The following is a 16,003-nucleotide window of genomic DNA, read 5'->3' on the forward strand; positions in this document are numbered from 1 at the left end:
GTGAAAAAAACGTGAGTCGACTATAGATAAGTATCCGAAGTGATTAGTTACATCAACGTATGCATATGCGGCATACTTACGGGCACAGAATATAAACACGTGGTACACGGATGTGTACCTTCACATGAACCAGCACTCGCTTTGTTGTACGTACTACGTACTCTTGCAGCGTTTTGTTACCTTTGTTGTACCTTCGCAATATTTGAACATATTCTGCTTCAAAGGTACATTCCTCCTATTCAAAAATCGAATATAGAATTGCATATTCGATGCGGAACGAATTGAATACACAATCATTCGCTTCTGTATTCGAAAAATCCGAATGTTCGCACAGCCCTGCCATTCTCACTTCTTGTTATTTTCACTATTTCAGCACAAATACTACAACCATGAAATTCCTCATCGGTAAGTTGTTCTAGTACTGCACAGTGAATTAGAAGAAGCGTGTGAAAATATTGTTAGCAGAAGCAACTATAAACCTGTCTAACGCGAGAACAAATGCAGGAGTAGCATTTGCTGATGTGCCAATTGCTCATTGCGGTTTTCTCAAAAGACTCTTTTTAACAATATTGAAAGCACCACATTTAATATGTCCTCCACTGGCCCTTATTTCTGAACAGTTCTTGGAGTGATCGTGGCCGCCTTTGCAGTTCCAAGAGTAAGTAAACGCTTCCTTGAGGTGCACATTTACTCCATAGATCGGCGGAGCTAAAGTACATTTCCAAACCGCAGAGCAAACGGGCAGCATACGACCTTCCAGACGGGGCAGAACTCCTTGTGGGCGCCTACAAGACGTCCTTCCAGTGTCCAGCAAGAAACGGATACTTCGCCGACACTGACAACAACTGCCAACTGTTCCACGTGTGCAACGTTGTAACGCATCCAGACGGAAACACGGAGGTCCAACAGTACAGCTTCTTGTGTGGTAACCAAACAGTCTTCAATCAGCTCACCCTCACGTGCGCCTTTCCGGAGGAGGCCGTACCGTGCGCGAACGCTCCTGACTTCTTCTATGTGAACGACAAAATTGGTATCCCCGATGCACCTTTCCTGACCGATGACGACGTCCTGAAGGCTGCCCCGCTCATACCTGGATACAAGGCTGCAGCCTCGGAAGCCAAACCCGCTGTCGTACCCAGACCCCGTTTCTAAGCACCGAGGCTATATTGCACGCTTTTCTCAAATAGCCGGTCAGTCTTAAGATGACGACTGTCTGTTCACCAAAGCGCCGTGGCTCTTGGTTCACAATGTATGTTTTATGAATTACCTTTAGCAGCACACTGTACTGAAAATGCGACTACACGAGGATGGACAAGTACCTTCTGCTTGTGTTTCGTGGTAACGCAGAACTGTGAATGGAAATCGCTGCTTTGATCAGACATCTGCCAAACACCCCTATGTATTTGTACTCTCAATGCACCGTGCTGTTATTTCATACCTCGTACACAAGAACCGAGAAATTACCTCAGGTTATGGGGTTCAGATTCTTGTCAGATACCTGTAAGAATGCCCCAGATTTTTGTTGCATCGCACTGGAGTTTCCTTTTTTTGCCATAACCCGTAGACTCTGCTGCTCTACAGGTGTGCTATGCTGCTACGTCTTAGCTTACATGCTTCATGTGTCGTCCTATGAGGTTATGAGTCCAGTCTTTCGAACTTTTGGGACATCGAGAAGTTTTTCGTGGGTTGCGTGAACTGTTCAGCAGCCGTCCTTAATATTAACGTTCTGATGAAAGTCAAGAACGTTGTGGGAGCACCTCTTGGTGTCAACTTTTATTTCTTCATTTTTACGGTTTAGATAACCATCACAGTTCATACTCGTGCTTAAATACGGTTTTCTCGTCCGCTCTTTTTTTTTACATGTGCGTCTGTTCTGTTCACATGCTTTACATGTTGCTAATGTGTGTGTATAGCCAATGTTTACGAAAATGCTTGTGTAATAAATGGCAAGACACTGTGAACAAACCTAATGGTTTCCATACCACACAGGTGCATTTAAATGCATGATATATCCTTCTTGTGAGGTACATGGAGTAAGACGTCATCACCCCACACACCACCATCTACATTGGGTTCCAGAACCTGAGGCCTCTTACAAACGACTCGAAAACCAGTAAACGGCCAATCTACATAACTTCTCTCACGAAAGACGGCTGAAAAGCTACCATGCTACAAGACTTCTGACGTCCTCAGAAGGGAACTAAACCAAAGCCATCTAGAATAAACAAGGCTTGCTCAAATTGCACAGTATCCTAAATAGTTCCTCCAATTACAGCCATGCTTTCCGCGACCGTTACCACCGAAACGAGCCACCATTAGCTCCATGGCTATTCGTAGACGCAGGCTTGGTGAAGTACTCTCCCTACCAGCGGCATGGCCGAGCGGGTTAAGGCGTCCCACTCGTTGGTGGTAGCCAAGGTCGTGCTGAAGACTGCGAGGGGGTGGGTTCGAATCCTACCACAGGCTGTGCTGTCTGAGGTTTTCCGAAGACTTTCCAGACGAATGTCAGCACAGTTTTCCCTGAAGTCTGCAGTACGCGTAGTAGTCTGCGCTTAGTAGTCTGCAGTACGCGTCCCCAGGACGCGGACTTACCCTTTCGTCTCCCACTGCTTCCCGCTGTCCACTCTCCATCTGTCCACGTCGGTACGCCGCTGATAGCCACAGTTGGTTCGCGGCGCTAACACGGAACAAAAAAAGAACTCTTCCGTTCACCGCCACCGCGTCTCCTTCAGGTCTGCCCGGATTTGGTACCACTACCAAATCCGGGCAGACCTGAAGGAGACGTTTCCCTGTCGTCCAGAGTTGTACCCGCTACCGACACTAAGTAACGGAATGCCGCTATAGTTGTCATTCCACTCAAACTTAGCGCAATAGGCGAGTCGCTTCAAATTCAAAAATATAACGCGGCACCGCTATCGCTGCCAAATACGAGTAACGCAAACACTTTTCCGCTATCTCCGCAAACTACCTGCGCCGTTTAGGTATCTCTTTGTCGAATGTATCTATCGGTGTACTGCCTAAAATCCTTCAATTAGCCGAAATGCAGTGTAATGCACCACAACTTGGAGCCAAAATATTTGATGTCGTTTTTCTTTTTATGTTTATTTATTTATTTATTTTACAAATAAATTTGCATATACTAAAAGCCCCTATTTGGGCTCAAGAAGGAGTGAGCTGCATAATACAGTATAGCTGCACATCAGTACACAGGGAAAGTACAGTGCTTGACAAGAGTTTACGTACACTGTTAAAACAGAACTTCACCACATAGCATGCTCCTAGCCAACCATCATTCCGAATGATATCATTCTGTGCATTGATTTGGTGAAAATGAGAGGAGGCGCCTATCTGGGACAGATTATCTTGTCCCAGATAGGCGCCTCCCCCCTGTTTTGAACAAATCATGACACAGAATGATATCATTCGGTATGATGGTTGGCTAGAAGCGTGCTATGTGGTGAAGTTCCGTTTTAACAGTGTACGGAACACGCTCCGGCGCATTCCTTCCTCACAGTGACACCATAGTTCCTCACAGTGGGACCATACAGACTTACAGACACGTGCCTAGGTAACCGTCTGCCGGTTTATCTTGTAATACGTCTGCCGGCTTATCTTGTATATACCCTCAAGGTCTAATAGAATAATTTTTAGTCTTTGAATTTTAAATCTACGCTGTAAGTTATCCAAGTTACCTTAAGTTTATGCTGAAGTTCCTGTGTGGAATGTTTATTAACGCAGGCGTTACAGAGGGTGTTTCACCTAACGTGTTATAAAGTCGTACAGAAAATTCAATTGAATTCAATTGAACTTTTTGCCGTTATGCTAGGAAAATAGCATGACAGACGAGGAGTGGCAACAACAGCAACAACAGCAGAGGTCAACAAAGTGAATGAGGAATATCACGATAGAAATCAGGCTATAATCACAATTCAATACGCATGAAAGATGGTCACTGTTGATTAAAAAATGGATCATGTAAATTTCTCATTTTTTATTTTTATTTTTAATTGGGGATTTACATCGGGAGACACACATCGCGAGACACGCGACGCCACAGCGGTCGGTCTGTGGATTGCTTTTGCGCACCTGAGGGTTCTTTAACGTGCGACGGAAGCTCACCAGACGGCACCCCGTATTTAACGTCTCTAGCGGAAGCCGGCGTGTCCAAGCAACTTGTCACCTGCCACCAAGTTGCTGGCGTCCTCGGTCGTGTTCGAACCCGCGATCTTGGGTTTAGAAGGCCGACTGAGCCCCCAAGGCCGCCACAAATTTCTCAGGGATAGGGATAAGATATATGTGCTGTGTCATGGAAGTATGTGCAGGATAGGAAATATGTGCTGCTCTGTATTTCAGAGATTATTTAGCATAGTTGGTTCTACATAACGGAGTATACCATAAGTTACATTGCCGGGTGGGTCGTACAGTAAGTTTGTACTTGCTTTACTAAAGTAAAGTAAAGTAAAGGTTAAAGTAAAGCTGTTTACTAAGTTTACTTACTTAGAGTACGCTCGCAGTTTTCTGTAGTAGGGAGGAGGCGTGCATAGGGAGGAGGCGTGCATGTCGGGGTTAAAATGATTACTACGCTTTTTGGGACCTTCAGTGGACACTTTTTTGAGAAAAATCTGCCACCGAAGCTGGTCATTTGTTGCAGTAATTAATTGTTTTCGGTTCATATAATTTTGTCGCGGCTGATCGCGGTGAAGCGCCAAAAGGACGCTCTTTCACTCCCTTATCCACCAATGAGTTAAGTCCTTACACCAATGAATTACGTCCTTTTGCGCTTCGCCGCGACCAGCCGCGACAAAAATACGTAAACCGAAACCAATTAATTACTGCAACAAATGACCCGCTTCGGTGGCAGATTATTCTCTAAAAGGTGTCCAGTGAAGGTCCCAAAAGGGGCAGCACCCATTTTAATGTAGACGGTGCCCTACTTTAGAAGTTACGTTTTTTCACGAAACTCATTTGAATTTTTATTTAAATAATGAGCACCTCCCACTCATTCACACGGTGCGCAGCTTTTAGGTGGTATCGGACAGATACTTGTAAAAAAGAAAGTTCTTCGATTGGTGCACCCGTTCGCGAATTATTTAGCCCGGGGATTTAACTGAAACACCCTGTATAATCAAACCAGGAAGTAGTCAGACAAATTGCCTATTCGTAATACTTTTAATGCGACGAAGAAAGCGGAAATATGCGAAAGATATGACACATTTTCTATAATCCTTACAGCTGTCTTCTGGATTTGTAGTATTTTTTGTAGGTTACCAGAGCCTGTAGTCGACCATACCAGGTTGCAATCGGCCATACTATAGGTCCGAGTGGACCATGGAACGACAAATAAACAACTTAACTGATTTCGGAAATATGAGTCCGTTTTTCATCATAACACCACACACTTTTGTTGTTGTTGTTGTTGTTGTTTTTTCAAACATATTCGATGTGGGTGTCCCACAATAAGTCAGCTGAAAACAAAAGACGTCAAGTATTTTAACGGAGTTAACAACCTCAATGCTTTGATTTAATTACTAACAAAACCTCTAAGCTGGGGCAAGGCACCGGTTTATCCTTCGCCCTCTACAGTACTGCTTTTGATTTTTCTATATTTATGTAAATACGATTCTTTTCCGGCCGCTCTTGGATCGAAGACAATGCAACCTTAACTTGGGACATAGAACATTACCAGAAAAGTAAACACTAGTATCGTCTAAATAGATATAAAAGCTGCCTAATTGTGCGGTATTTACGATGCCGTTTGTGTAGCAATTGAAGAGAAGCGGCCCAAGTACACTGCCTTGTAGTACACGTACACCAGATGTTACACCAAGGGCCGTTTTCACCAACGTTCGTCAAACTACAGGCGAAACGGATATCAACAAACGGCAGTTAAGCGTTGAACTGCCACGTTTCACGGGGAGCGCATCGCGCTCATGCACGGCTCGTCACTTGATCCAAGTTCCCCAGACTAGGGAAAAAATGAGTCGCGATGACATTGGTCGGAGTTGCCCACGTGACACAAACAGCAAACATGGCGGTCTGATGGCTGCCGTTACGGTGTTTTGCTGCAGGACGGTGATGGTGATATCAATCAAATCATTAATGAAACTGAGAAAGAGTAACGGACCCAGCACCGATTCTTGTGGAACTCAGGAGGACGCTTCAGACTTCACAGAATTTAAATTATCATAGCGTGCAACGCAGTATTTTTTTTTTTTCGGAATTCCTTTTTAGGCAAAAAAAAAAACACGACAATATCAAACAAAGCATACCTTGCTGGAAACACATCGGACGAGGGTTTCCCAATGCACTCTGCAACTGTCTCGTCCATTTAATTAGTTGTGCACGGTATAAACAACACTGGCGACTACGGTAAACGACTGCTGACAACATTCAGTTGGTTTCATTTCCGTAAAGAGCTCAGTTTTTTTTTTTTTTTTTCTCTCTCTCTCTTTTTTTTTTTTTTTTTTGTAGCATTGGTGACTCGTAGCTGGGACCCTCTGTATGCCTAGATGCCCCCCTGTTACGTGTTCGCAGTCTTTCCACTGCCTCTCCGCAATCACCTCTTAGCCAGTATGCATCGCTGCAGGTTCACATGTAATAAAACCTTCATGTGTAGTTGCCACTCACGCACTTGTTCAAAAGCAACTGGAAGCCGACAGGTAGTGGCGGAGAGGAAAGAGCGATAATTCGAGACCCGTTTTGATGAGAAGCGAACATGCATGCATGCGCGCACGCAGGAATCTATATGATCCGAGATCACAAATAAGGTCTGAGTACGCTACGCAGCAATCACTTAGGTGTTAAGAAGGCACGCGGGACGGAAGTACACCTGGTTACCGATGTTACCGATACAATTACAGCTTGCTCAATCACGAACCACTTATTTAGTCGGTGGCACATCATTACGGCGAGCATGAAGCATAAACACCACTGTGCCACCAAGCACGTTTCTAGGAAATAAGAATATCGCAACCATGGATCGAACAGCGAAGGAAGAAATACGGCAAAAAAATAAGAATAAAGTGACCGGTAAGGTCATCGTTGATCGGCAGAGCGGCGCTGTGAAAGCGTAACCCAGAAGTCGATCCAGTTAGTTTACTTTTCTAAGACGCCAACTTGCGTGAGATTTCCATAGCATAAAACCCTGAGATTGGGAACACACAAAGAGACAACCACGGCACTGTGTCGTGGTTGTCTCTTTGTGTGTCCCCAATCTCAGGGTTTTATGCTATGGAAATCCGTCGTCTCCACCAGCTCGCCTATTTTTTCGCAGTTTTACCATTGCCTTTAGTCTTATTGGGATATGCCAGCGCTGTGAAGTTACTGAATACCATTTTATCGTGTTCACTTTAAATGTGGTATTGATTGTCATTGCTCGCGTCGTCAATCTTGAGTGAATGAGACGACGCTATCGCTGTGCCCCAACTTGCTATACACACTAGTGGCGTGTGATAGCTGAAGTACGTGACATAGGATTTGCACTGCTTGAGCTTGGCAATGTTATGCGAATGAAGGGGAAACACATTTCAGACCTTCACTGAGTACCATAGGCACAGTAGCTGTCCGTAGCTCTGTTGCATTTGACCTGAGAAACAAATTATCCGGGTTCAAGATCCGCTCGGAAGATGGACATGTTTTCAATGTTCCGCGTTCTACTGGGCCAACAGAGACGGAAGTCAAAGAGCGAGAGCACGCGCGTCTTGGTAGAGAGCACTGGACGTACTGGTGATGGAGAACCTGGAAGATGACGGAGGCCACGCCAGATCAGATAAATTCCGAGTTCACACCCTTCCTACTCGCCTTGGATAACGTGAGTGTCACGTGCTCACGAGACAGAGAGTACGCTCGCACTTTTCTGTAGTAGGGAGGAGGCGTGCATAACACAGACGTAATGGGGGCAAAGGAGAGGCAACGGTGCTTACACCACGACGAGCTTTAGAATTGACAAAACCTCAGAAAAAAAAGAAAAAAGAAAGACACATGTGCTGCTCTCGATCCTGTTTATTACTCACATGTACACTACAAGGTATATACGAATACACTTTATCACACACACACACGATACATACAATCAAATATGTTGTACGTTCAAATATTTGGTGCCATGACAGACAATCACAAGAGGTACTGCATGTTTTGAATTCATCGCGAAAGATCTGTAACATCGCGAAAGAACTGCAGCACGATGTGACCACGGTGTTTATGGTGTCGAAAACAACGATGACGTAGATACCAAGAGCGACTGTCGGTGCCTTTAACAGATTCACTCGTTCAACCACAAAGCCCCACCCTGTCGAAAAAAACCATACAGCCATCTGTATGAGCAATCATATGAGGCTCGCATATGTGTTTATTGTATGAGCAATCATATGAGCTATATGAGCATGTATGAGCTATATGAGCATGTATGAGCTATATGAGCACTCTCTCAAACAGCGTATGAGCTATATGAGCACTCTCATACAGCGTATCCATGTACATGAATGCACAACCGTCTGAACAAACGTGCAACATGGCGTGATTAGGCTAAAATGACAACACGTGATTACAAAATACCGGTTTATTCAGGTACTGGCGCGACGTAGGTCCCTCAGAAAGCTTGCCAAATGCTTTTGATGAGCTTTTTTCGTTTCTGTACAGGCACCTTTGATGTCGATAGTTTACCGTTTTCTGCATATTTGACGAAGGTATCTGTTGAAAAGAACGAACAAAATTAGAACTGCGCTAAATTTCTGCGCCTACAAGTATTCCAGTTCCCACAACTTATACAGCCGTATGGGTTTATGCTGAAATGAATATGACTGGGGCCTGTTTCTCATCACAACGCGTAGATCACACCTGCAAAGCATTAAGTTGTATTTAGTCAGTCGGAATAACGCACGAGGTCATTTTGCCGATTAAAATTTAACGTAACCTTCCTCTAATGCTGGTGATGTCCAATGAACGCGGTTCTGAAACATCTGAGTATGTTTGCGTTGTGGTTGCAAAACTGAGTGCATGTACTTGTTTGCGCAGCAACGGGTTACTGACACAGAGTGTTCGTGGCTTGCTTCACTTTGGGGCATCCAAATACACATTTTTTTTTGCATGCTAACGTGCGATTTCGGTATGCCCTGGTGCACGACTTTATTATAAACACTCTATACACACATGCAAAGGCTATCAGCGAACCGGCTTTCCACAAAAAGTAAAGAAAAAGCACGAATATGGTAGTTGCAGACAGCTAACCCGACAGACATAAAGGGCGATAACGGAAAAACGGGACTGCAACGTACCTGTAATGCGCACACACCTGCCACGGCTTCTGTAGTTTGATTCTAAGGTACACACACAAAACATCTTCAGTGATCACTGAAAAAGTACAAAGACACTGTCACAGCATGGAGACGGCGACGAAAATATGAGTCCCACGCAGAGCGGAGCGAAATACGTCCAGACGGCTCCGAGAAGCAGGGTAGAATAAGCAAGTAAGCGTCCAAGCACTGAGATGGCACTCGCAACGGCTTGGATGAGAATCCAGGAGCCAAACAGAATGTAGGACACGATCGGAACGGGAAATATGCACCTAAAATTTGAATAGAATCGGACGAAAGGAAATGGAGCTGCGACCGTTACGGCGCGCCGACTGTGACGAGCGTCTCTTGAAAGGCCATCACCAGACGCTGTGGCGAGGGCACTTCTAGGTGAATAATTGGTTAGCTAAACGGTCAACCTTTCTCATACTGCTCATACTGCTCATATCTTTCTCATACTACTCGAAATGCAGCTCATACTGCGCATAACGTTGCTCATACTGCTCATTGCTTTTCTCGTATTGCTTATATCTGCGCACACAGCGCGTCGTTGGCCTTGCCGTGCGGTTCATACCATTGCTCATACTGCCCATAGCGCTGCTCATACTGCTCATTGCCTTTCACATATTGCTCATTGCCTTTCACATATTGCTCATTGCCTTTCACATATTGCTCATTGCCTTTCACATATTGCTCATTTCTTTACACATATTGCTCATTTCTTTACACATAGAAAGTTATATGAGTTTTTTCAACAGGGCATTTTATGTTAGTAATAATAAAAGAAATGACAAAATTTTCCTCTGGAGGTATGCAAAGACTCGACCAATTCCTCATCTTCAATACGAGCCACTCGAAAAGGGGCATATAGGTACGCCGTTTCGGTTTCATTCTCAATGTTTCTATTGACAAATGAAACGATAGAACAGCGCTACGGATATTATAAGCGGAGCACTGGCGTACTAAAACTTCGTTTCTGTTTCTCAGCACCTGTTACGAGAACGGTAGGTGATGGTGATGGTGATAAACAAAAAAATGGTGATGTAAGTTTTTTTTTACACGTTGACTCCGCTAATAAATTATGTAGCACGGATGCAGTAGCCCTCTCGCATGAAACCTAGTATAAGGTTTAAACGTCAACACGTAATTTTTCGAGGGTGGTTCAGATATAAACGTGCATTTCATTCTGTAACTTTTCCTCGTACGTACGACAATCAAAATATGTCTCATTCTAGTTTTCAATATATTCGCCTTCGACAGTAATGCATCTCTTCCTTTCAGTGCTGCTCGGACGGGGTCATGCCAGGGCTGTAACGGTAGGCGAAACCGTGTCAATGACAATTTTTCATATATGCACTGTTACACTTACACTGGCGTACTTAGACGCTGCACAAAGGTAGTAATGATGGTGACAAAAACGTTCATGATGTTGACCTGGTACTGCGGAAACATTAAGGTCGCACTGCAAGCGGTGAGAATGAGAAAAGAGCGTGACACTGCGACAACGGATGACAGGTAACATCCGAGCGATAATACACCAACTAAAAGCCGACGTAAAAGGAAAAAATAAAAAGTAAGTGACAAAGTTTAATTGTCTTGCACTGTATGTGTTTCATTAGATCTGAGCCGTCGTGTCAATTGCTCATTTGCAACCTTTGATTAATAATTTCTCGATAGCTTCATCCTATACTTTGAGACCAGAGGAAGAAAGAAGAGAAGGGTAGCAGACTCACACTTAGAAAATAATTACTGCGGGAAGCAGTAACAAGCACTGCGACTGGTATGGTATTGGATGGCATGATAAAAAGCTCTCACATCATGGGTATTCGACTCACTCAAACGCAATGAAACATCTTTTCTTTCTTTTTTTTTCGCGGTATTTTATTTTTCTGGTATTTTTCCAGGCAATGGGCTCAACGTTCTCGAACCTGCTCGTGCGACCGGCCGCGGGGGGAACGCCGTAAGTTACTCTCGTTGTGTAGCTAATTACGTTTCTTTTTTGTCGCGGTTGGAAATTTATAGGGCACATATTATTTAGGAATTTCGGGGTTTTTCTTTTAGTTTATTTCGGTATTGGGGCTTTTCATGTTCTTTGAGCTTCGCGGTTGCTCCAGTACCCGAGTTCCGGGAGCGACCGGCTCCCGGCATGCGCCACACATTGCCAGCCACGGGTGTCTCTCCCGCCCCCAGTGGAAGAGGCCTCCCCAACCTCGCTTCGGTTTGATGAAGGCCGGTTAGACGGTAACCCGGTGTTCCGGGCAATTACGTCGATAGGGATATGGTGTCCTGCGGTGCCTTCCCCGCAGAATGTATCGACTACGGTGCCTTCAGGGTCATTATCTGACCCTGCTTTTAACGGCCGGGTTATTAGCAACGTGCAACCTAGTTGGCGTGCCACGGACGTAGCGCCTCCATGCTGGGTTGGTTCCACCACGGCAGGCACTGCCGCACGCGCCGTTAGGCTTCTCATAATCCTGGACCACGACCTACTCTATACTAGAGACCTGGACGACTAGCAATCACCTATGGGAGAGCCGGGCTACGGGTTAGTTACGCTAGTGGCCGCTACAAGCGTCCTAGCATTATTGGGGAGAGGGGGGATATTTTAATATTTTAATAGAGTGAAAGAAAAAAAAACGGAAATGTCAGCCAGGCTATTGCCAGCTTGCTATTCCAAAAAAGATACTGAAAAATAAACAAAAAGAAAGAAAAAGAAAGGAACTGAGCATAAACAAAAGAAATAAAGGAAATGAAGAAATGAAAGAAAAACAGGCACACAGTGCAGTGCAGTACAGGCACGAAAGAAAGTTCCAAGAATGTCCAGTCAGAGGGCAGACGCAAGGCCCGAGTCTTTTAAGAAGCGGAGCAGGGCTGTGGTGATGGCTCACTGAGTAGGCCGAGGGACGGGACCGAGGAGGGTGGCTACGGACAATGTGTTGCAGCCCAGCTGTATTAGACGGCGATTGAGGGCTTGCCGTTGGGGAATGTGCTGCTGGCAGTGCAGAAGACAATGAGGAATGTCGGGCACCTCGCCACAGCTGGAACACAAGGGGGAGCTGGATTGCCCCATTTTGTAAAGAAGCAATTGGGTGCGGGCAACGTTGAGACGGAGGCGGTGCAGCAATGATTCCTCCTGACGACTGCAGCGACACGCAATGAAAAAAATAACCGAGGGGTCGATGGACTGCACGTGACTGTTGTACGCGACGGCCTGAGATCTAAATGCTTGGGCACGGGCTGCACACCGTCGGCGAATAGCTAAATGGCAAGCCGAAAGTGTAAGTGGTGGACTTGCAGTGGCAGGAGTAGCAGCTGCGGCGGCTCGTATTGCAGCCGCGTCTGCGCGTGTGTTACCGGTCAGGCCCACATGACCGGGCCTGACTGGTAACACGCGCGCACAACACCAGGTGACACACCGCGGTAACACACGCCCACATGACCGGGCACCCATTGAAGGGACAAAGCATGACCATTGGCACGGAGTCTTTTATACATCTGAATGATCGTGCTGGGTATATCCTGTATGAGGTTGGGGCAGGCCGGCATCAAGCGGAGGGGGGACGCTTTGCTGTCGGTGAGGACGACCCATTTCCCAGGTGGCAAGTCAGTAATGTATTCTGGGGCGGTAAGAATGGCGAACAGTTCAGCCTCGGTGGACGACATGGGGTAGGGCAGTTTGTAGGCCTGTTCATGGTCTGTATATCGGTAACGTAAAAGGCCGCGCCCGATGCGTCATGCATTACGAAAGCATCGGTGAAGATTTGTCGGCAATGGGGATGAGTAGAGGTGAGGTGGGCCAAAGCGAGTTGTTGGGCTACCACAGGGCTGATTGCCTGTTTTCGGGGAAGGTCTGGTATAGTGACGTGAATGCGAGGCCGTTTTAAGGTCCACATTGCTGGCACAAAGGCAGTGGCTGGTGTCGAGGACGGGAGATAGTCTCGTAAGCGGGCAACTGCATAGCAAAAGCGGATGCAGGGCACCTCACAGCAATTCGGCGAAGGGGATGAGAGGGTTGCGTCAGACAGCGGGCGTAGACGCGGAGGGTGGCTGAGTCCCGCAGAATGGGTATAGGCTGCTCCCGAGCTACGGCGAGTACGGAATATGTCTCCGTTGTTCGAGGGACACCAAGACAAACACAGAGACTGCGGGCTTGGAGGTTCAGGAGCTCCTGCTCTTGGGTGCAGCTGAGGGTATGAAGGATCGGGAGGCTGTATCGCAGTGTGCCCAAAACAAGAGCCTATGAACCCGGTGGAGGTCCTGGCAACACAGGCCCCAGGACGCACATGCGATACGTTTGAGGACATTGACCTGGCTGGAGGCTTTCGTAACAAGCTTCTTCACGTGAGATGACCATGTGAGGCCTTGGTCAATTGTGAAGCCCAGGTAACGGCAGGTTTTGACAAAGGTTAGGGGCGAACCGTCGATGAAGAGTGGATATTTGTGGAACGATCTCCATGAAAAGGCCATGGCGACAGTTTTGGCGGGTGGGATGGCTAGGCCTCGGTCGGCAAGATAGTGGGCGATTGTGTCCAAGGAGCATTGTAGACGACGTTGGATCACATCACGACGAAGAGCAGAGGTCCAAAAACAAATGTGATCTGCATAGATTGATGTGGGTGTGGCTAGGCAGCTGTGCAGGGAGGGAGGCCATAATGATGCTGAACGAAAGGGGGTTGAGTACGCTTCCCTGCGGGACGCCTCGGCGAACGGGATACAAGGGGGTATCTCCCTCAGCAGTGCGGACAAAGAGGGAACGCCCTGCGAGGAAGTCCCGGATCCATGATAGGGAGCATACCCCTACGTTAGCGTCCTGGAGAGCCGTAAGGATTGCATTATGTTGGACACTGTCTTCTTGATGTCCAGGAAAACAGCAGCGGTCAGGAAGCCGTCCCCGCGAGCCTGCTGCGTCTCACTGACCAGAGCAATGACACTATCGACTGACGAACGGCATGAGTGAAACCCCATCATTGTTTCCGGGAAGAAACGATCACTCTCAAAGTGCGAGATGAGACGAGTGAAAATCATTCGTTCCAGAGTTTTACCCACGCAGCTGGTAAGGGCTATCGGGCGGAAAGAGTCGAGGTGATGTGGCGACTGGCTGGGTTTGAGCAAGAGGAGAATCATCGCCACTTTCCATTCCTCGGGGATCCGCCCGTGCTGCCAACTGTCATTGAAGAGGCGTAAGAGTTGCCGTCTCCCCATATGCGGAAGGTGCTGGAGCGCCTTGTACGAGATCTGGTCTGCACCTGGGGGAGGTATGTTGGGGCGACGCACATAGGGCAGACTCTAACTCCTCGAGTGTAAAAGGTAAGTCCAAGGCTGTGTTGCTGGTGGATGGCATCGGAGTAGTAGCAGTTTGAGTTGAAGCAGGCAAGGCGGTGAGGCGGGCACAAAAGTCCTCTGCAATGTGAATTTCGGTGCGCGATGTGGCCATGTGGCCACAGACAATGAGCGGAACGGGTGACGTTACACTACAGGTGTCGAAAGGCCCTTGAGCACACCCCGAGGTGTAGCAAGCCATACCGTCTGGCTGACCACTCTAAACCCCTAATAAGGAAGGAAGGAGGTGTGCGAGGTGTACGAGACAGAGATGTGCGGGGCGATAGGGACGATGCAAAGCTACGCCAACGGTCCCGTGTGAGTTTCTGGAGGCGTCGCTGAACAGCCTTCTGAATCCGTTTCGCTGCCTGCCGGTCATGGGGTAGGAGGGTGCGCCGTGCTCGCCGTTTTGCGCGTCGCCGGAGTGCACGGAGCCGCTCGTATTTCGCGTCTGTAGCCGAAAACTGAAGTGGGACGCGGTGCACTGTGGTTGCTTCCTGGGTTGCGGTGGCCACAGCGCGACAGAAGTCTTGCGCATTGCTTAGCCCGTCACATGCAAGGGAAGGCTCGAGCACTCGTGCGAATCGTGGCCAGTCGGTCCGCTTGACGGAGTGCGAGCTGGAGGATCGGCGGCCGTGCGGGATGCCGACCAGGACAGGTAGGTGGTCGCTGCCAAGGGTGTCCGCATCAACATTCCAGAGGAGCCGATGGGCGATGGACGCTGACGCGACGGTGAGGTCAAGACAAGAAGAGCGGTAAGTCGGGTAGACCAAAGTTGGCGAGCCATCGTTTAAAACGCAGAGATTCTTGTCCGCGAAGAGGTCTGCTAGTTGTTGGCCTCTGGTGTCAGTACGCATGCTGCCCCAGACTTCATTGTGGGCATTAAAGTCCCCGCACAGCACGAAGGGCGAGGGGAGGCCAGCTATAATGGAGCCCCGCTCACCCACGTTGTATCTGACCGATGGTGGGATGTATACTGAGACTATGGTGACGTCAAGTGAGCCCACACGAACCGAGCAGCAGACGTAGTCGTAGTTGGGGAGAGGGAATGACACTATCATTATGGCGAACTATACTATCATCCTTGACACCGTCGTTCGTCTGCTACACAGGGCTATACACAGGCTGTTGCTAAGCACGCGCTACCCTCTCCCGTATCGCCTCGTCATTGTCAACACAGCCCACTACACATTACCGCGGTTTCGGGAAATCGCATGGTAACGAATAGTGCTAGCTAGCGGCAAATCCCATAGCCAAGCGGCGAGTGCCAGAACTACTACCCAGGTGCTGGAAGCTTTGCGGATGTCCAGATCTCTAGTATAGTAGTAGGTCGTGTCCTGGACGAAGGCATAATCACGCGCATCCTGTAGGTTGCAATGACATATGATGCC

General features: G+C 47.5%; 1 protein-coding gene across 1 annotated transcript; it reads left to right on the plus strand.

Annotated features, from left to right (window-relative positions):
- The first annotated feature begins 389 nt into the window (after positions 1-389).
- Positions 390-1,152, plus strand: LOC135397873 (uncharacterized). The gene is made up of 3 exons (XM_064629410.1): positions 390-405; positions 621-658; positions 733-1,152. The coding sequence occupies exons 1-3, from the start codon at positions 390-392 to the stop codon at positions 1,150-1,152; spliced, it is 474 nt and encodes a 157-aa protein (XP_064485480.1).
- The last annotated feature ends 14,851 nt before the right edge of the window (positions 1,153-16,003 follow it).

Source organism: Ornithodoros turicata, chromosome 1 (assembly GCF_037126465.1).
Source record: "Ornithodoros turicata isolate Travis chromosome 1, ASM3712646v1, whole genome shotgun sequence".
Taxonomy (NCBI): Eukaryota; Metazoa; Arthropoda; class Arachnida; order Ixodida; family Argasidae; genus Ornithodoros; species Ornithodoros turicata.

What these genes read in the sequence shown, in the direction of transcription:
- LOC135397873 (XM_064629410.1), top strand. An exon ending in CCGCCTTTGCAGTTCCAAGA is followed by an intron (nt 659 to 732) that starts GTAAGTAAACGC and finishes TCCAAACCGCAG; the next exon opens with AGCAAACGGGCAGCATACGA.